Source organism: Podarcis raffonei, chromosome 5 (assembly GCF_027172205.1).
Source record: "Podarcis raffonei isolate rPodRaf1 chromosome 5, rPodRaf1.pri, whole genome shotgun sequence".
NCBI classification, from domain to species: Eukaryota; Metazoa; Chordata; class Lepidosauria; order Squamata; family Lacertidae; genus Podarcis; species Podarcis raffonei.
Window position 1 is genome coordinate 17,342,436 of NC_070606.1, and position 21,891 is coordinate 17,364,326.

Consider the following 21,891-nt stretch of genomic DNA (forward strand, 5'->3'; position numbering starts at 1 on the left):
GGCATTGAACAGCAATGTGAAATCATATAGCACCAGGAGCTTGTTAACCTCTGTAGGCAGATGGTTGTTAGCATATATGGCACCAAGTGATAGGCTTTATAGTAACAGAGCTGAACTTCTGGCATTGAAATATTCAAACAACATATGGGCAAGGCTTAGAAGATTTTAACTGGATTGTGACTGTTAACTGCTAGCCATTCTCAGTAATGGGTTGGAGTGGGGAATGCATTCAGGGCCAAATAGAGGGTTGGTTGGCTATTGGAGATCAGCAAACCAGATGGTTGCCCCAGGCTGCTCCTTCTCTTATCTGTTTATATTCATTACTTCAGTTTCACCACTATCAAAACAAAATATATAATGCTTAACAATAATAAGATGATGGAAATGAGAAGAAAATACAATTGACGTGAAATAATTATGCAGCATTGTGTGGGTTTCAGTTTGATAAACTTTCCTGGTTGCTTGCATTTATCACAAATATAAGAGATTTGGTTTGGCATCTCTTGACTGTTCCTCAGCATTATCTTTACATTTCTGCATTAGCCTTTAGCTAAATCAGCACTTCCTTAATCAAGCTAGATGCACTTTCCCAGTAAAACTCAGTACTGCTTCTCGGTATCTTTCATGTCAAGCCTTTCCCAGTTCTTGTTTTCCTTTTATCATGTTTTATTTGTACCTTCTGCACGGATCTTACTTGGACTTACGCTTTTTTTCTTAACTAAAATAACACATTGGTGCTTGTGTAGGTTGTCTTTAATGCTGCTCAGAAATGCATCTTTCTTTAAGAATTCCATTACTTTAAGTGTATTTTTTAATTAATATGAATGTAGCCCTTTTGTAATGAAGCATGCCCACAAAAGCCTATTATACCGGATTTAGGGTGTTATCTTCCTCCGCATTATTGGAATGTCATTTTTACAGTTGCTGGCTTTGAAGCAGTCAAGTATCTTGAAGCTTTTGTAGCATAAGGCTTGGATCTCCTGGGATCATGTTATAGTTGTAACAGCCTTCAAAAGGCAGAAGCTTTACTGTTGTAATGTAGTGCAGCATATAGTCAAGGAGACCATTGAAATTAGTGAGGCTAAAGTCCATTAACTGTATATTAGGCCTAAGGAATGCATAGTCCCTTTCTGTAGCGATTTCTTTGACCAAAACCTGAAACACACTTTGACCCATTTAGACCCTGTCTTAACAGGACAGCTGCATTTTGGAAATGTTCTACTGCATAGTCATCTGTGCAGTGTCACATATTGGTTCTACAATCTGTGCAAAAATATTCAGGCATATTTAATCTAGGAACTCATGCACTTTTGCTCACAGAAGATTTTGGCTATATGCAAATGCCTTGAAGGGAGGGATGAATAACCGAAACCAAATGCAGTATCCAGTGCTTTTTTCTGGGGGTACGCATACCCTTAAACATTTTATGAATTTAAGTTTGGCCTCATTGAGGGGCAGTATTTCAATATGAGTAGGAAAATGAGAGTACACATAAACATATTTTTTTAAAAGAAAAAAAGCACTGGCAGTATTTCAGGGAGCTTTCTCTCTCTGGAGTTTATGTTTTCTGCAAGGTTTAGCCATTGCTGTTGTACCTCCCCGCTTTTCCTCTTTTACAGCTTTATGTGAATACTTTTGTAAAGGTCCCACTGTAGTTCACGTAGCTGACAATAAATAGCCACATCAACTGCAGCATGACAAGAGTATGGTGGGCAGGCAAGGAAGCAAGTGTTGCAAATGGTGAGCAGCCCAGGCAAGCTGCTGAGGAAGGAGTAACATTGAATGGGACGAGGGAGCCTCAGAGAGCGATTTGCCTAACTGTTCTCTGAAGCACTTCCCACCATCCTCCAGTGACTTTTAAAGAGGGTGGGGATGCTTTGGGGAGTCATTTGTATGAAACATCCCCATCCTCCATTAACTGATGGAGCCCAGGTGAGCTGCTGAAGGAGTGATATTTAAAGGAGGTGCTTCAGAGAGTAGTTTGGACTCTCCTCCATTAAACATTTAATAAGCTGTGAGACAAGAGCTGTTTGGATGAGCTCTGGGAGAAGGGGATGGGGTTTTGGGGTGAGCTTTGGGGCAAGCTGTGGGGGAGGTGTTTGGTCAGGTGGTTGATGAGTGCCAAAATGGTGGGTGGTTAGCGAATGGAGCAAGTAAAAGTTGTGGGTGGCAGCTCCTAGTTGTTCCATATAAGATTAGTGGAGCAACACCAGTTTCCTTGGCTGGAGCTTTAGAATGTTTCCAGCAACTGAACTCATGTGAGAGAGGGCTCTGATGAGTGACTATAATAGTTTGCCTTTACAGTTGTTAATCCTAAGGCTGACCAGTCTCTTTAACTGTAGTTAAAGAAGGAGAGGAGATGCGGGGGAGATGTGTATTTCTGTTTGAGCACAGTTGTTGCAACTGCACTGGTTAATTGCACTTATTATAGTTCTTATTTAATAGACAGAGTGCTTTACAGCCTTTGTGCTTCTTGTCCTCAGAATAACTCTGTGGAGCTGCTGATTATATTTACTGTTTTATGACAAATATTGAGAATGTGGCTTGCCCCAAAGCATCCAGTAAGTTGATGGCTTAGTTGGTTTGAATACAAGCCTTAGTTAAAGCTTTTAACCCCCAGACCACTCTGACGACCATCATTTAGTCTTGCCACTATCATATAATTCTGATGGTTTTGAACTAATATGTATATCTATCTATATTTGATGAGGCTTCACCAGCAGTATTTAGCTGTTAGGATGTTGTTTAGATTTTAAGCAAAGTAGCACAAGTAATTCATATGCAGTGTTGCTATCGCTTATTTTTATGGTTTGTTAATGCTGACTGCTTCTCAAAATTTTCCATATTTTTTGCTAGGTCTGTAACCAGCGATGAAGGATCCATGAATGCATTCACAGGAAGGGGGTCACCTGGTAGGGGTCAAAAGACTAAAGTCTGTACCACACCTTCATCTGGTCATGCTGCATCTGTGAAGGATTCAAGCAGCAGATTGGCTGTTACAGACCCCACCCGGCCTGGTGCCACCGCCACCAAAATCACCACCACCACCTCCACCTACATACCTGCCTCTACACTTAACGTTAACAAGAAAACCAAAGGGCTTATTGATGGCCTTACTAAGTTTTTTACACCGTCACCCGATGGTCGCAGATCACGAGGTGAAATAATAGACTTTTCAAAGCATTATCGTCCAAGGAAAATGGCCTCTCAGAAACAATCATGTACTTCTCATGTGTTGGCTACAGGTACCACACAAAAGCTAAAACCTTCTTCACTTCCACCCCCAACCCCCATCTCTGGTCAGAGCCCCAGTTCACAAAAATCCAGCACTTCCATCTCTTCTAACTCTCCCCAAAGCTCCTCCAGTCAGTCAAGCGCACCCTCCTTTAGCAGCCTTCCTAATAACAGTCAGCTAAAGGGACTCTTTGATGGACTTTCTCATATTTATTCCACTCAGGGACACTCTCGAAAAAAGGGGCACCCGAGTTATGCACCGCCCAAGCGTTTGCGTCGTAAAGCAGCATTTTCTTCCACATCCAAGTCTAAAACTGCTTTCTATGGAAAGAAAGAGATTAGAAGTAGGTTTATTTCTCATGCTTCCGCCTCTGGATGGGGTATGTCTAGAGGACGTGCTTTTAAAGCAATTGGTCACTTCAAGCAAACAACCTTCCTTAAAAAGCGCAGGATTCTAGGCAGATTAAAGTATAAAGTGACCCCTCAGATGGGGACCCCCTCACCAGGGAAGGGGAACTTGGCAGACGGAAGGATTAAACCTGATCAGGATGATGGTAAGCAACAGGTCAAAGCGCCAACCAAACCTGCGTCCCGTCCAAATCCAAATTCTTATTTTGTCACACAGGTCTCGGCTACTTCTCTTCTGACTTCACTCTCATACAAAAGCAATGAACTTTGACCTTGTAACTAATGCTGACTAAATCTCCAAATTGTTTTTCCAACTAATGCTGTACCGCCTTGTTTGTCAGTTTTTGCATATGTAGTGGCACTAGCACCCCCCCACCCCAATGTCTTCATAATGTTGCTTTTATGCCTTTCGTAGTAGCATATTGGTAGCCACTCCATGCTGTCCCTTGCCCTTTCTCTGGCCATAGTGCTGATGGCATTTATTAGGATGACCATTTCAACTCTTCATTTCCCTCTCCTCCATCGCTTTTCCATGACACATTCCATCTGCTACACAACACTGGATTTGTACTGCTGTGAAATTTACTCTTCCCAGTTTTTAAATAAATCTTTCCTTTTTTTCTTGAAGAAACAAAAGTCTGTATTCCTTGCCTTAGTTTCTTCTAATCTGTTTCAAATAGTTTTGCCTAAGATTGTTTTAGTGCTGAAAGCTTGTTTTCTTTTTCTTAGAGGTTCAGATATATGGTTAGGATATGCGAAATCTATGCTGCTGTCTCAGTTGTTTGATATAGTTTTGTATTCAAAATGTCTTTTTTAATTGGGTAGGAGTAGAGTGTAAATTCTTAAGTTAGGGCATGAGAGAAAATGCTGCTGTTTGTCCTGGCCGTGTTTATTTAAAATAAATCTGCAAATGTTTTAGTAGATACTATAATAATAAAGATTTGCTACGTCAACTGGAAAGATCAGTGGGAAGCAGGATTTTAAAGCATTAGTCACTCAGAAAATGGACTGGGAGCTACATTTTGATTGCAAAAGGTGTTTGTTGCATCATGGTGGTGAATAAACTCTCTGCTGGTTTTAAACAACAGGTACAGAAATCAAAATAAGCATCAAACAAGAAAACTCAGATCTGTTTCTGGTGGGAAGCAAGGATATTATTACAGAAGAAGATTTGGAAATGTTTAAGCAGGCCCAGGAACTTGCAATGGAGGTAAGGTTCGCAGGTGCCAGCTATGTTAACAGTACTGATACGGTAATTTGTTGCTTGATATGAGGAGAAAAATGTGCTGACTGCTTAGTTCTGCTTAATGCCCCTTTTATTAAGGCTAGTTTGTATATAATGGTATACATCTAATCTGGAACCCAAATATCTCATTAGGGTAAAAGCAAACTTGAATGGGAAGTTCTCTATATAGCTTCAGGCATGGTGCAGAGTGAATAAGTCTCACAGCACTTTGGTGCCTTGATAGAAGTCCTTATTTTTAAGGATGTGGATAGTTTGTGCTACTTTTCATTCCTCTGTATAAACAGATGTCTCTCCACCTAACACCTAAAATAGTGTAACACCCCAAAAATAGCCTTACTAGTGAAATGTGATGGGGGGGGTTCTATTGCGCTTTCAAAACTTTTGTTCTTTAATTGTGATTAATAGAAAATTGGTTGTAAAAATGGTGGAGAAACAAATGGACGCTACCCTTCAGTGATAGAATTTGGGAAATATGAGATCCAAACATGGTACTCCTCGCCTTACCCACAAGAATATGCAAGGTAAGGAGAACGAACCTATAAACGGTTTTATGACAAACACCATCTCATAGCTCCAAAAAAAGATTACTTTTACAACTTATTTGCAAAGCTTCTCAAATTCAGACAGGCAGTGAAACCGCAACTTTATAACTTCCCTTCTCTTTCTTTCCTAGCTCGCATATTATCATTGAACGTTGCTGTAAAATCAGCTTGGCACTGCCAAAAAATTAAAGATTAAAAATATATATTGGCTGCAGATAAGCCTGTTTAGCTGCAGAATGCCTCATACACACCCTTTTGTGGCTAAGGAAAAAAAGGCTAGCCCCCAAATTACTTCATGCATGTCCCTTCCTTTCTACATGGAGCTTGAGATAGTTCTCTTAAAACATATCAAAAATAATCATAAATAATTAAGAGTTCAGCAGTGTTCAAAGTGTCCGCAATTAGAAAATCCACATATTAGTAAAATGTAATTTGTTACTTTTCTTGGTGCCAAAATTTTAATCTTCATAGTTCAACATTTTGAGACTATTTTGCCATGGATAGAATATGACAAGCCCTGCAAACAACAATGTTGATAATAAATAGCTTCCTATTTCACAATATCGTGTCAAGGGTGGCTCAAGCACTTGCCATCAATGTGCTCACCATCATGTATGCTCTACTTTTGCCTGTAATTGGGCCCCAGTTCCTCCGTGTTCAAAGAATGGTCTATATTTTCATCCATTTTTGAAGGGGTCAAGAGAAAAAGTTAAAGAAAATTGGAGGGGGCGGAGAGATTTACCTGAAAATCGGCAGACTTCTACCACCACCTCCTTTTCTTTTTAAAAACCTTTCTCACAGTGGTGCTCTTACAGCCTAGCATTTTTTCTTGGACCTGTGCATTCCATTTTAACCTCCTATTTCCAAGTATCAGATATTCCGTTTCATCCAATAATTTAGGGAAGGCAGGAGAAACAAATGATGTCAGAGATAACTCAAGTGGAAAGTGGTCACTTTCAGCTCTGGGAATTATCCTAAAGGTGTCTCGGTTAATTGGCACATTATTGGATATTAGGATATAATCTATGGTGCTAGTAAATCCTCTGGGGGAGATAAAAGTAAAATAACCCTCTTGATCCCCTTGACCATGCCCATTGCATAACAAAAGGTTATGCTTAATTATAAGTTCACAGAGATATTTCCCAGCGCGGTTAGAGGAGGTGTCCATTGCTGCCCTCTGACAGATTTTGGGTTCATCCTCCCAGTTTAGTCCAGATAATACTGTATTATCTGACCCGGGCATTGAAGTCGCCTCCCAAAACAAGCCGAGGGTTAGGAGACAGCCTATACTTTCGAGTAGTTGGTCAAGTTTTCCCCAATATGAGCTCAGTTCCCCACAAGTCTTTACTGGAGGTATGTACACGCAGATGCAGTAAGTATTTCTCCGGAGACTATCAGAAAGGGACAACACTAAAAAAATTAGGGGTGGTCAGCGAGGGACACACTTGAATTGATACATTAAGAGATGTTGACACCAGCACTGCCAGCCCCCCTGCTAGGCCTTCCATACTTTACAGTTTTAAGAGCTGGTTGAGTGTAACTTGTAAAACCCTGTCATTCAACCATGGTGCCCTCTTTTGCCCAAGTTTCTTGAAGAAAGATGATATCATGTGTTTGTAGATAGGAACAGAAGTCACTGTCTTGGGTCTTGTTCGGCCACCCTGTTACATTCCATGAGAGAAGTTTAATTGTTTTACAGTGATTTACTCTTAGTCAATTGCTGGCCAATGTACACTCACAGTTTACCAGTTTTTGAGGCAACATGCATGCTAGTGGAATGATCCAGATGTTTGATTATTTCAGTCGTTATAAAGTATTCACATTTCATAAAGTACTCACATTTGTGTTCACTGGGCCTTTTATTTGCAAATTTCTCACCAGCGGGGATTCCTTGACTCCTCCTCATCTAAGTATCTCATCTTTGTCCCGTACTCCGATGGTTCTATAGTTATCGTTCTGTTGTGGCCATTGGGTCTATTGTCAGTCTCTACCTCCGATTCTTTAATCTCTTTCAATGTCTGGCTCATAAGATCAAGCCTCTTGATGACTGTTTGTTGCTCTTCCTGAAGGAGGTTCCTATAGGAGCTGAGAAAATCCTCTTCCAAAGGATTTACAGAGTGCTCAGATTCCTGAAGATGATTGTCTAGGGGAATCGGCTGTTCCTTTTGGCTCACCTGGTTATTTTGATATTGGGCATGATTCTGCGAATTCAACTCGGGCATGTCTGTTTCCTTCCCTCCTGTTGAGTTTTTTTGCGATGTCGTTACTTCCATTGGGGATCCAGGCCTTGGTTTTGTGGGCCCCTCTGTAGCACCAGTCCTCATCTTACATAAGGGTGCAACAATAGAATTGTGAAATACCCGGGTTGGAAAAATTCCTCTGCTTGACAATTTCAGCTTGTGAATCAGTGAGGGCAGTCTAGTAGAGGGAAAAGTTAACATAATTTTTGGATTTGATTTTTGGTATTCAAGGGTTCAGTCCCAACTAAGTCAATCTCTGTAAGTCCAGTACCAAGTAAGTCTGATCAATGTTATTTGGAAGGCTGGACACCTTTCCAGTTAGGAGTTTGATCTGGTCTTCCACAAATTGTCATGCAGATCTTTTTTGGTTGGAAGACTCTTAAATAAGAAGAGTTTGTTTTAAGAGCCTCTGCGCGTTCTCTGTCAAGCTTAGGGGTCTGCTCTTGTTGTCGCCATTTCACTTTGGTGCTTTGGTGTTCTGTTAGTGCCTGCTTGCTATTAACTGATAAACTGTGGACCTCTTTGGGCAACTGGGTTATTTGAGAGGCAATACCTCTAATTTGTTGGAAGATATGCTCAACCGTTCTTGCAATTAGAGTTAATTGGGTGCTCTCCCTACTTGTTATTCCTTCCTCTCTTAGAGGCTCAGGGTCAACTTGCCCCAATGTTGGATCCAGTTCTGCACTCTCACCTTGAGTATCCTCCTCATTTTCACAATCATCTTTAAGGGGAGAAAACTGGTTTTTTGTTGCAACAGTTAAAGCAGATTTGTTTTTAAAAGTCCTCCATTTTAGATTGCTTGGGAGCCGGTGAGAGAACTGCCTCCTCTGGGTCCCTGTTGCATTTACTAGCAGGCATAGTATTGCAGTAGGAGAGATTTCCTTAACCAAAGAAAAGAGAAAAAATAGAAAGTGCTCAGTTTGTTCAATTTAAGAGTTTCTCTGTGTGGTGACTGCCAGGAGTTCCAGGATCAAAGTATAAAAGGGAGCTGGTGGTTAATAGCTAGCAGCTGGCGGCTGCCCAGGATACTTCACAGAACTTGCCCAAGGTGTTTCTCATAACATAGATAAGAAGATGCTGATAGAATCTCAGTAGGCTGGTAAGTTTAAAAGTAGAAAATTAAAAAAGAGGAAAATTTACTTCCCTGGGTAGCAATTGACACTAATTACATTCCTGTTATCTGCGAAGCTCCGAAGCCAGCTTGCTAAGCCGTCGTCATCTTGGAACCGCCACCAACCAGTGACTGTTGGTATTGTTCAGTAGTTGATGGTTGAACAATTAAGAATGATCAGATGAATGTTGAAGAGCAAGAAAGTAAGTCAGACAATAATGGAATAAGTGAGCCAGAGGAATATAAGGTAGGGGAATATGCAGAGGCTCCAGATCAAACTGATGAAAAGTTGGCAGGACTGGATCAAGAAATCATACTGAAGGAATCATCATCGTATGAAAATGGAAATGACCTCCATAAAAGAATTTGGAGAAGTAGAAGATAAGATTACAAATGGTGATTTAGAGAAATATGTGGACATAGTGTTGATGGAGCTGAGAGGCAAAAAAAGCTTTGGGATTTCACTCCTTGTCTTTCTTTAGTTTTAGCAGATTTGGAGTGAATTCAAAGAATGGTGATATTAAAATTATGGTATTGCCTCTGGAAAAAGACTGGAAAAAACAAAAATGGAAGGTCCTAGAGAAGATCGGAATACCATTGTAAACACAACAGGAAATAGAATACAGTAGGAAATGGAACTGAATACACGGAACTGGACACAAACTAGCACATATATAATGAGAAACAAAAATGGAATAAAACAACAGGAAATGGACTATAACAAGAAAGGGAACTGAGCATATGGAATTGGACATGATCAAGTGGATATACAACAATAAAAAAAGGAATATCAGCTCAATGTGTGAGCACAATGGAGAAACTTTAATATGGACATGGACAGGAAAAATTATATTATTTAGTATGGAGTAATGGTGGTGAGAATTAATAGAAGTTAAACTAAAGGATAAAATATGGTTAACATTTATTAAGAATGACAATTAGTGAGAAAAGGAAATAAATGATTCTGAGACACCTTAACTGGTAGGAAATATTGTTTAACAGAAAGTGGTAGATGTTCGCATTGACCATAGTTTTTAAATAATCATATTGGCAGATGGGAAATCAGAGTATTTCTTTTCTGTTGCCTTGTTTATTTTATTTCTCTCTTTTTCTGCCTTCTCTTTATCTCAGTTGTCCCCTTTTTATCTTATCTTATCTTTTATCTTATCTTTTAATCTTCTTTTTTTGGTATCTTGTAAATGCAACTGTATTATGGAAAATCTTAATAAAAAGTCATTTAAAAAGTTGGAATGTGAGGGGTATTAATTGCAGGTTTTATTTTTTTAATCAATTCAGGTGTTCATTAATTTAGATAAAGGCTGAATTATGAATACTGTAGATAATTTCACTCAGAACGCATTGATGTGTTTACACAATGCATATAACAATGTTCCAATATTATGATGGGATTTGACTTCACAGCTGGTTGTTGTTGTTGTTGTTATTAAATTTGCTCCCAAGTCCAGCTAGAATTTATGGGCGCTTGGAAATACCTCAGCAGAATTGTTATGACTCCAGCCTCTTAATAAACAGCTTGTTATGAAGTATGATATGCTTTAAGCTTGTTTGTTTTTTTATTTGCTTGTTTAATACATATAGTGCCCTGGTTGACTAAGAATGTTGGCATTTTAAAATAAAAAGAATTGTATACTAACTGCTCTGATTTTTAAACTTAACAGACTATCAAAGCTTTTCCTGTGTGAATTCTGTCTTAAATATATGAAAAGTAAAAATATTTTGCTAAGGCACGCAAAGAAGTGTGGCTGGTTCCATCCTCCAGCCAATGAAATCTACAGGAGGAAGGACCTTTCAGTGTTTGAGGTAGGAAGCATTTTATTTGCGTTAGTAGTACTGCAGGCTAGTTGAAGAGTAAGAATGTAGTAAATGTATTAATCTCCCCACCCACAGCTATCTGTAATGTGGGTGCTCCTGATTCCCCCCACCCAATCTCACACACACACACACACACACACACACACACACACAGTGTGCTTGGCCCCAGAGGATGCCCATTTCCCATGAGTTACCGTATTTTTCGCTCTATAAGACGCACCAGACCACAAGATGCACCTAGTTTTTGGAGGAGGAAAACAAGAAAAATATATTCTGAATCTCAGAAGCCAGAACAGCAAGAGGGATCGCTGTGCAGCAAAAGCAGCCATCCCTCTTGCTGTTCTGGCTTCTGGGATAGCTGCGCAGCCTGCATTCGCTCCATAAGACGCACACACATTTCCCCTTACTTTTTAGGAGGGAAAAAGTGAGTCTTATAGAGCAAAAAATACGGTATTTGTTGCTCAAGGAGGTACACTTTTGATTTTAGTGTGATTTTCCATCTTCTCCTGAAAGATTCCTGTTTTCCCAAGTAAACCTGTCCCACTATTTTAGAACACTGGAAGACCACTGATACTGGAAATCTGTTTTCATCCCCAACAGAAATTCTATAGTTTAGAAGAATTGTGGTAGGAACTTCAGACCAGTAGTCTGTGTAAAAAGAAATTCTGTATTGTGTAATCCATTGCTGTACGGATCAGACTATATGGTAAGATACAAAGTAAATGATGGAAAGCAAGTAAGATAAATTGAGGAAGAAGGATACTTGTTGAATGTAGAAGCATGCTTATGAAAGAACACAAGGAAGTTTCTACCTTCCCGCCACAAAGTAAAGAGCAGCAGCTGTTTTACATCCTTTGATCTTTCTGTCCATGTATTTAGGATCAAAGAAATGTAATTTGTGAAGAATAAATCTGAAAGTGACACTATTTTCAACTGATCTTGGAAACATTTTTTTCATTGAAAATAGTATTTGCTTTTGTATCTAACAACTTCTGTGTGTATATAATGCCAAAGTAACTTCCTCTTTGCAGACTTAACACTTCAGAAACTTAGAATAATGTTACTTGCTTTATCCTCCATCTGGTACAACGCCTTCAAAAACCAGCAGCTTAGCATATCTTTAATGATATGTTCACAAATTTGTATCTTTAATTAGAGGGAAATAAACTTTTGAAATGCCATGAATCAAAATTATATTTTACAAGTTTTACAAGTTACTTGTAAAAAAATGTATTGATGGTCTAATATTTAATATGATTCTGAGAAAAATCTGGTTTTGTTCACTTTAAATATTATGTGCAGTGATCCACTTCCATACTTAAATATTAATATGGGAAATTTTCTCCTCCATAGGTTGATGGGAATGTGAGCAAAATTTATTGCCAAAATCTTTGCTTGTTAGCAAAGCTCTTTCTGGACCACAAAACCTTATATTATGATGTTGAGCCATTCCTTTTCTATGTTCTCACAAAAAATGATGAAAAAGGATGCCACTTAGTTGGGTACTTCTCCAAGGTAAAAGTTTGATCTTAACATCATGAGAATATCTTGCTTTTGTGCCAAAGCAGTAACACTGCTGATTTGGAATGCATAATATCAACCGAAAGCAAACACTGTTTTCTGATTACAAACAAATACAATGCCAGTATCATTTTAAGATCTCAAGTATTCTCTCTTGGGCTTTATTTATCATTCTACTATATTTTTTCACTTTAGAATGTTTCCATCAGGTGTGACAAATCTCCTGTTTCGTTTGGCAGTTCCAGTTTTGTTGTAGTTATTACTTATTTTGTTACTCAGGTAGTATAGCATCTCATCATGCCTTTTATGACAATTTTCTTTTATTGTTTAGTGAAAATTTAAGGTCTTTAGTCTGAAGATTTTTCTCTTGAGATTCCACCCCCTGTATACTCGGTGTCTACATTGTCATGTATATATAATTTGCTCTGTGTTCATCTTTTAATAATAGTTTGTAGTTTTGTCAGCAAGTGCTCTCCCCACGCCAAGTTTTAATTCCAGTCTGTCTTGTATCTGGTTGTTTATTCTAAATGTTTCTCAAACTGTGGAATGGGACCTGTCAATGAGCCTTGGGCCAGTTTCAAGCGGTCCCAGTGCCACAGCCCTGCCTAGGGTAGGAATGGCAAAGGAGGAAACAAGATAGAAGGTGCATATAAAGACAGCTTGAATAAGTGAGACAGTCTAGGAGGTTTAGTTAAGTTACACTGGAGTTTATTTTGAGGATTTCCCTGTAAAGAAGCAGCCGTCTTGGCTTGTAGCAGCTGTTGATGCATAGTGGTTAGTGGCGCAGAGGCACTGAGATTTTGAGTTATCCCTGTTAGTCTCCCCATACACGTGGTCTGGATTTCAAGGAGAGTTCTGGGGTGTCTTTGCCAGCGTGACTCCTGCTTCTTACGTTCCTGCACCCTGCCAGGCACCCTGCCTGATAGACGTAACTGCCCTGAAGATCCCACTGCACTAGCATCTTACTGGGTTTGCCTTTGTTTTCAGCAGCCGGTTTAATTTTTCCTCCTGCTGTTTTTGTAGACATCAATTTATATTTCTTTCTGGTCTGTGCCATATTCTGATGGAAATTTACTTGGTATTCAAAGGTGGATGCACCTGACTGTATGAAAGCTGCATGTGCTTCAAATATTACTTTAGATAAACAGTTCTGTCAGTTAGAAGTATTTGCTGAGAGACAGATGAAATGCTGGCGAAAAGCAGTAAGTTATTTTAATGTGGCCATTACTTATGATCCAAACTGCTGTCTTCAGCAAACGTGTAGGTATCATCTCCCTTTTGTACGTTCCTGACACAAAAGTCAGGGCTGCATGAGAAAAAATGCCTTCTTTCCACTCCCTGGATTTGAAATTCACTCATGCAGTTTCTTTTGGATTTTTCTGTTGTTAATTTCTGAGGTGCCATCTCGTAAAATAAATCTTTTTTTGGAAGATACATTTGATTTGCTGTTCTACTTCACCAGCGACATTACTTTCTAGGGGCTTACTCTATTTTCGTATTGACCTGCTGCCTGTTTACCTTACTGGGCTATTTTACAAAGGCAGAGGCAGGTGCATGGAATTGCCCACTTCAGCAGTGTTTTGACATACTTGATCTGTTTCTCCTTCCCCCAGGAAAAGCTCTGCCAGCAGAAGTACAATGTCTCCTGCATAATGATCATGCCCCAGTACCAAAGGCAAGGATTTGGAAGATTTCTCATTGATTTCAGTAAGTGAGCGGCTTTGTTTACAGTCATAACCCTGAGAGCTGATGGTGGTTATGAGGATACAGCTACATAAAAACTTTATTTAACCTGTTTTGTTGTTCGTTTTTTTATCACTAGATAATGGGCTTTCTATTTCTATTTGCGTAGTGGCAGAAAAGCTCCCTCAAGTGAAAAATCCAGTGCCTCTTGTTGTACTGCAGGAAATTGAGAATGTGTCTCTCTGCAGTAATATTAACTCTCAGAGCTATTACGCTGAATGAATTGTCTAAATTGCATTCATTTTGTGCTGCTCATTAGTACAAAGAGAAGCAATTATTTGTGATTAAAGCAAAGGAAGGTGTTAGTCCAAGGCATTCTCTAGTTTCCCAGTCTATTAACATGGAGTACATTTTAGCTGAACAATGCTTATGATGAGAGAGCGTAATGTTTCAATTTATTATTCCTTTTTTTAAAGAATGTCATTAACTCACTTCTGAAGTAAAAGCTACTATTTGCTGCACAATGTATAAATTGGTATTCAGGGTTTATATCTTGTATTCTTCATCATGCAGTTGCCCATCTGACATAATTTTTAAAATGTTGGAGCTATTCATAATATTTCAGTATCAGTAAAAAACAATTTGATAAAACAAATAGTAAAATTCAATAGGCAAGCGCCGCAGCTCAATGATTTCATTGACTTTTTGAACTGAACTTTGAATTATAGTTTGGAGAACGGCTATGAAAGCCAGGTTTTCGAAGCCATGTGTTAGTGTACCCAATTATTTTTAAAGCTTCACAGTAAACATATAGCACTGTATGTGGTTGGCTTTCTTCGGTGGAGGAACATACAAGGTGATTAAGATGCAGATCAAATATAAATCTTAAGAAGGGAGGTAGCAGCCAACAGGGTTTCTTACTTGGCAGTTGCCCATCATGAATTATTGCTGGTGATGCTTCATACTTAATGTTTTATGCTTCCTGCTTGTGATAGAAGCAGGTTGTCCCATCCCTTCAAGCACTCTGCATCTTCTGCCACAACAAGCATTGGCAGATTGTTGTCACAGCAGGCACACATTTTTGGGGAGATGTGTGTCCTCAGCAGACTCACCCACTGATCCCCCATTTAAGGGACACGGAAGGACAAGCTTCTCCAAGGCTTTTCTGGTTCCTGAAATTTGCATCTTTCTAGCTTCACTTGACTGGGAGGACAAGGTGTCTGCATCTATTTAAATCTAGATGTCCAGTGAATTCTTCACTCAGAATGTGAAGGATTCCAATAGAGAAGAGTGTTACCTTCCTAGAACTCCCTGGGGTTGTTTTCAGCCATATGGGTATAAAGACTTCAGCATCCCCCCCCCCCTTCTCTCTCACAAGGGATATTCACAGAGATCTGAACAACTACATATTTTCCCCAGCGTGCTTTGGTGCAGCCCAAGGCACAAGCTACGTTTGGGAAGGGAAGAAGGTTCCAGATTCACTAGGACCTGCTATATATTGCAGGCAGGGTTTCCAACCTTTTACCAACAACATAATTTTCCTTTCTCTCCTTCCACGTCGTCTTTTACATCCAACCTGAGAGAGAGTTCTGCGAAACTCGAAAGGTAGCTCAGCATTTTGTGATTTTCAGCTGGGTGTTGTTGTTTTTTAAATGAAGCTGAAGGAGGCTTGGGGTTAAAAGGCCACAGTTATATTAATATGGGGTGCAGGTGAATTTAAATGCATTGTATCATACTTGTTTCAAATACGAAACAGCAAAGGGCTTCCCAAACTTCTCCCAAAGAGCTTTGCTAAGACATTGGCCCCCTGCTGTGCAGCATTGCATTCCCGTGACAGAACACAATGGGGACAATGCATTATGACAAAATGTTGTTCATAGTGACATCCTTGCGGTGGGATGATGGTTGCTCCCCCCCCCCCGTTGGTTTCAACCATTGAATTGTGGTAGGGGGGGATAAGGCCAGAAAGATAAAAGAAGAAAAGCAGTAATCTGCATCATATTGAAAAGGCTTAGATGAAATTTGTTTAAATTTACTTGCTCCACCCGAAAAATTACTTTAAAATTTCTATTGTGAAGAATGAATTGAGAATGTAATTGAGGTAGGGGGATATTTAAGCACATCTTGAGTTCTAATCAAAGTTTTATGCTGTTTTTTTAATTTGCCCCACCCTTTTTCAGCAGGGGGGGCGGTCCACTGTCCCTCAGACCTTGTGGGGGGCCAGACTATATTGGGGGGGGGGATGAACGAATTCCTATGCCCCACAAATAACCCAGAGATGCATTTGAAATAAAAGCACAAATTTTACTCATGTAAAAACACCAAGTAGGCCCCACAAATAACCCAAAGATGCATTTTAAATAAAAGGACACATTCTACTCATGTAAAAACACGCTGATTCCCGGCCCGTCCGTGGGCCAGATTTAGAAGGCGATTGGCCCGGATCCAGCCCCTGGGCCTTAGTTTGCCTACCCATGCTTTAGTGGAACAACATGACTTTTTGCATATTTTGGGGGGGCGGGGGAGGGTTCCAAATCTATGGGTATAAGCTATGGTGGGCTTCGTTCTTCATGAGCAGAGGCTTCTAATGTGTTGAGGGGTGGCATCAGTAAAATCATCAAAATTGTAATGTAGTGGAGGCTTCTCTGGGTTATGCTGCAAGGCTTTAATAGTGAGCATCTATGTTGCACTTTTTAGGCTTTGCAGAATATCCATGGAGGCCTCTGGTGTGCTGTGTGACAATACTGACTGATTTCATCAAATTGTAGTACAAGGGAAGTAAGGAGCCGGAGCAGCCCCTGGACTTGAAGATCCGCTTGTGGATTTATTTATTTAGCCAGTTGTCATATACCTAGAGTCCCCTGAGTGATCAACAATTAAAATACACTAAAATCCAATAGCAGCAAAAAAATAATAATCCATAAAACAAAACAGTTGCATCAGAACAGAAATTCAGGAGGGTGGATTAGATGGGTTTGACTAGATCACGGTTTCCCAAACTTGGCCCTCCAGATGTTTTGGGACTATAATTCCCATTATTCCTGACCACTGGTCCTGCTAGCTAGGGATAATGGGAGTTGTAATCCAAAAACAGCTGGAGATCTGAGTTTGGGAAACTCTGGACTAGGAGATCTCTGCTCTGCTCACAGAGTTGCCACCATCTGTAGCCATTCCACCTGGCTGAATCAAAGAGAAAAGTCTCACATCAGCTCTTCCTCTCCCAGAACATTCCTGTGGTGATCACTTTACCTGGGCATTCTGAAATGTTTTTTGTTCATTAGTTCATTTACTTTACTTTCCCCTCGCTTACCCGCTGCATTCTGTTTGCAGATACTTGCATTACAGTGGTACCTCGGGTTACATACGCTTCAGGTTACATACGCTTCAGGTTACAGACTCCGCTAACCCAGAAATATTACCTCAGGTTAAGAACTTTGCTTCAGGATGAGAATAGAAATCGTGCTCCGGCGGCGCAGCAGCAGCGGGAGGCTCCGTTAAAGTGGTGCTTCAGGTTAAGAACAGTTTCAGGTTAAGAACAGACCTCCAGAACGAATTAAGTTCTTAACCCGAGGTACCTGTACTTGCAACTGTAAACTTCCTGGATGGTCCTGGCAGAAATGCAGAATATAGATACAGTAAATGGTTAATAAAAAGTTTGGCTACTGTAGCACTTCACTATGTTTCTTTGGCTTAGGTAATGCAGTGCTGTGTGAAGGGTAGACATTCTGGTTGGTGTGTTAATACTTATAGTCCTTCAGTCTCTTTAGATACAGGAATTAACAATATTCTGATGACATGTGCAGCAATCTTTTTAAATAACAGAAAATTATGTTCATAAGTGCAAGGGTTGTGTGAATTATTTCATACTGTAGGCAGTTCAGATGATCCTTTGGCCCTGAAGATGAGATTGGCCACATACACCAGGCTTACAGATATCCCTGTTGCTCTAGCAGTTGTTTCAGGGTTAGGGAGATACATATGAGATCTTCCACTCTTAACCAATGCGGATTGGAGCAGGAATCAAACCTGAGAACCTGACGCGCCCACTGTTCATGTTGCCACAGCCAGAATTTGGGTGGCCAAATAATGTAACAACAGCCATTTTCATAAGTCAGTAATCATTTTCAGTAATCAGTTTTATTTTCCCTTGATTTTGATTCATTTTCCCTCACAATTATCCTGCCTGCTTGTGTTTTCTAATGGCTGTTCTTGCTGCACATCTCAGAAACATGAGACTGCAGCTTCCACTTTCCATTTTGTGGACTTTCAACTTTAGTGGCACACAGACTGAACGCTGTAGGACATCAATGCATGTCATTAGGCTGTATAATGAAGCGAAGAAAACCAGCATAGCAGTCCTCATCGTGGTTTGCATATGTTGCACTAATAGCTCAATTTCTAACTATGCTCATTAATTGACTACCAAATTGAGCTCCATATGTTACTCTTCACAGTCCTGGACATGTGATCAGCTGGAATGAAATTCTGCCTAATCAAGGTATGCAAACAGCTTTCAGTATGTATGGACAATTGAGAAAAGTCCTGGGTCTAGAACGGTGGCCATTGACTGATACTTTAGAGGAAGACAAATAAGTAAATGATGAATGCACCTTAAAATACTGTTGTAAGTTGGAAATATCCAAAGGCAACTATTTTTAAAAAGTCACTTGCAAGCTAGCAAGAACAGCATGTTAAACTTCATTTTTTAATTAAAAAAATTAAACTCAACAATTTAGCTTTCCTGTGCTGATTTAAATATATTATCCGAGTAAATGAAGGAGTATCTCCACCCCCATCATTCAGCCCAGACACTGAGGTCCAGCTCTGAGGGCCTTTTGGCGGTTCCCTCCCTGTGAGAAGTGAGGTTACAGAGAACCAGGCAGGGAGCCTTCTCAGTAGTGGTGCCTGCCCTGTGGAACGCCCTCCCATCATATGTTAAGGAAATAAACAACTAATCTGACTTTTAGAAGACATCTGAAGGCAACCCTGTTTAGGGAAGCTTTTAATGTCTGATGTTTTATTGTATTTTTAATTTGCTGGAAGCCACCCAGAGTGGCTGGGGAAACCAGCTAAATGGGCAGGGTATAAATAGTAAATTGTTGTTGTTGTCATTTCCTGAAAAGCCTACAGCCTATCCTGAAATTGTGGTTTAATGAGCATCTGGTAAAGATTTGGTTGTGTTCCACGATCAAGTTCTGGCTTAAATAGGGAACTACAGGGACGCGGGTGGCACTGTGGGTTAAACCACAGAGCCTAGGGCTTGCCGATCAGAAGGTTGGCGGTTAGAATCCCTGCGACGGGGTGAGCTCCCATTGTTCGGTCCCAGCTCCTGCCCACCTTTCAGTTTGAAAGCACGTCAAAGTGCAAGTAGATAAATAGGTACTGCTCCGGTGGGAAGGTAAACAGCGTTTCCGTGCGCTGCTCTGATTTGCCAGAAGCGGCTTAGTCATGCTGGCCACATGACCCGGAAGCTGTACGCCGCCTCCCTCGGCCAGTAAAGAGAGATGAGCGTCACAACCCCAGAGTCATCTGGGACTGGACCTAACGGTCAGGGGTACCTTTACCTTTACAGGATAATAAGCCATGCCAGCTAAGAGCCACTTCAACTGCAGTAGGCAATCCCTGTGACCATCCCTGACCCCGTTGGAGCTTCCAGGAGCTTCCAGGAAAGACTAGTTTTCCGGTCTGAGCAGCGAAGCGATCCTTTTCTTAATGTCCCATGTTCCTGCTTTGCTCCATATCTTTCTGTAGGGGCAGGAAATGGATCCGACTTCATTTATTTATTAGTTTTGGGGTAAGGTTTTATGCACTGCAGTCAAGCTCCGTTCTCCTCACCCTGGCTAAATCATGGCTTAAAGCTTGATGCACTGGGCATTGAGCCACAAATATTTTGCCAAAGAGGGCCATTTTAACTTTCCCTCTTATTTAGAGATATTGAAGTATTAAAAATGACTTTTGTACTGAAGTGCAAGCAGAAGAGTGAATAGGCTTTCCTACCCTATAAAAGCAAGTCAGACCTACAAGTCAGGTTCTGTCTTGTGCTGGGGCACGCTATCTAAGAGAAAAGCTAAGTGGCTCTAGCTGGAGCTAATAAACACAGTTCCCAAATAGAATCATGAGCTGCCAAAGATTGGGACCATCCTTAGCATCCCACCAAAGGTAGGGAGAAGAAATGTGCAGCCTCTAAGATGATGAAAAGAATGAATGGTTACTTTTAGGGGGCAGCATAAAGCAGGAGGTGATTGCCTCTGGGTTTTTTAGCTCACCCGTGCCTTTGCAAACTGCTTGGCTTTGTGCTACTTGCTCAAAATGCCATTTGTATTGTTTATAGTAGACAAAGGAAAACAACAATGAACCAAAAGCAGCTGGCTGTTCCTTCATGCAAAGGTACAGTTTGTTGTAATTTTTTGAGATTTGAGCTATAGATGGTGTGGATAGGACCTTCCACTCAGTACATATGATTCTTTCGATTCTGAATGCAAACTGGGCATTGAGATGCTCAGTGCACATAATGAGTCAACTTTCTTTGTACAATCATTTGCCCTGTGCTGCTGTTGCTGCGTATTGTTGTTGTTGAAGGCTCTGAAAGTATATTTGTTTTCTGCTTTGTTACTCTTCATGCTTAGATTTTATGGGTTTTTATAAAAGCACAGGAAATGTAAAAATAGTTACTAGATTTTGAAAACAAAACCATGGCATGTCATACTTTCCCGCAACTGCTCCGAGTCAGACCCAAGCAGACTGATGCCTGATGACTAATCATCTTTCTTACTCCTGCTCATTATGTTGAAGCAACCTTTATATACAGTTTCTCATTCTGTGACATCTGTCTTCTTTTAAAAGAATATGAACACAAATCTACACAACAGTTTGGATGACTGGCACAAAAATCATTTTTTAATGGATTGTTCTCTCAGAATGTAGATGTCTTATATGCCGTATCTATGGCTGACACCATGTTCATTAAAACTCCCAATGACATTAACTTGGGACACTACCCATTTTTTGTGACGTGATTGTGATATACCAGTGTTCATTCTGCTGGTGCTGTGTGCCGTGCAGTGAGTCGGTAAAGCACAAACAGAGAGAAGCAAGTTGCCAATTGCAAAAATATATATGATACATTGCCTTATTATAGTGTGATATTGGACTGTTTGGATTCAGAATAAAAAGCATAATGTTAGAACATCAAAATGAATTTATTGGGGCAAAACCAAAGAAATCAAATATACTGTGGTTAACATGGCACTCTTGTGTCCATCTTGTGAATATATAAATGGAAATGTTCCAAGGAAAGCAATAAATACTCAGACAATACTTTCTGAACATGCTCTTTATAGTAGCATAGAAATGTGGAAGGGATGTGGAAAGGAGGCTTGAAACCTGGATCAAATTGGTAGAAGTACCCTGTGGTAGTTCTGTGAATGAAAGGAGGACTTAACAAGAACTATTCATTAGAAGCAGCTACGTACAAACAAATGATAGAATCACAGAATTGTAGAGTTGGAAGGGACACGGAGGGTCATCTAGTCCAACCCCCTGCAATGCAGGAATCTCAACTAAAGCATTCCTGACAGGTGGCCATCCAATCTCTGCTTAAAAACATCCAAGGTAGGATGATCCACCCTAGGTGGGCTTCCAGACAGCTCTGGAGGATTTCCAGGCTGATATGACTGGTGCTCCTGTTGAAGTCCTGGCCAACAACTGGAACAATTGAATGGCTTGGGCTGTTGACAAGATAGCCCTGAGCGCCCTCTTCCGCTTTGTAAAGCCCGTTTGGTTCCCTGACACACCCCAGAACTTAGGGCAAGGAAACAAGCTGGGAGATGACTCAAACATAAGCAGAGGGAAATCCTGGTGAGGGCTCATTATCAAGCCTACCTAGTGCCAGTGAAGGCTGAAAAGGCGGCTTACTTTGCTGCCCCCCTCGCATCCTCATTGTGCCACCCAGCACAGCTTTTCCGGGTAGTGCAGAGCCTGTTCCAGTCTGGCCCAAAGGAGGTGGCAGGATGAATGGCAGCTTGCTGTGATTTGTTTGCAAAGCATTTTGAGGATAAAATTGCATCCACAGGG

General features: G+C 40.5%; 1 protein-coding gene across 10 annotated transcripts in view; it reads left to right on the forward strand.

The window, feature by feature from the left end:
- The window catches only part of KAT6B (lysine acetyltransferase 6B), an 87,962-nt gene that overhangs the window by 38,405 nt on the left and 27,666 nt on the right, over window positions 1-21,891 (forward strand). For 7 of the 10 annotated variants that reach the window (XM_053388082.1, XM_053388073.1, XM_053388074.1 and 4 more), the window contains 6 exons: window positions 2,857-3,788; window positions 4,731-4,852; window positions 5,294-5,409; window positions 10,461-10,602; window positions 11,968-12,129; window positions 13,749-13,842. In XM_053388082.1, coding sequence (XP_053244057.1) covers window positions 2,857-3,788; window positions 4,731-4,852; window positions 5,294-5,409; window positions 10,461-10,602; window positions 11,968-12,129; window positions 13,749-13,842 — 1,568 coding nt within the window. The remainder of the gene's footprint in view (window positions 1-2,856; window positions 3,789-4,730; window positions 4,853-5,293; window positions 5,410-10,460; window positions 10,603-11,967; window positions 12,130-13,748; window positions 13,843-21,891) is intronic. The other 3 variants (XM_053388075.1, XM_053388079.1, XM_053388081.1) reach the window with 3 other exon arrangements.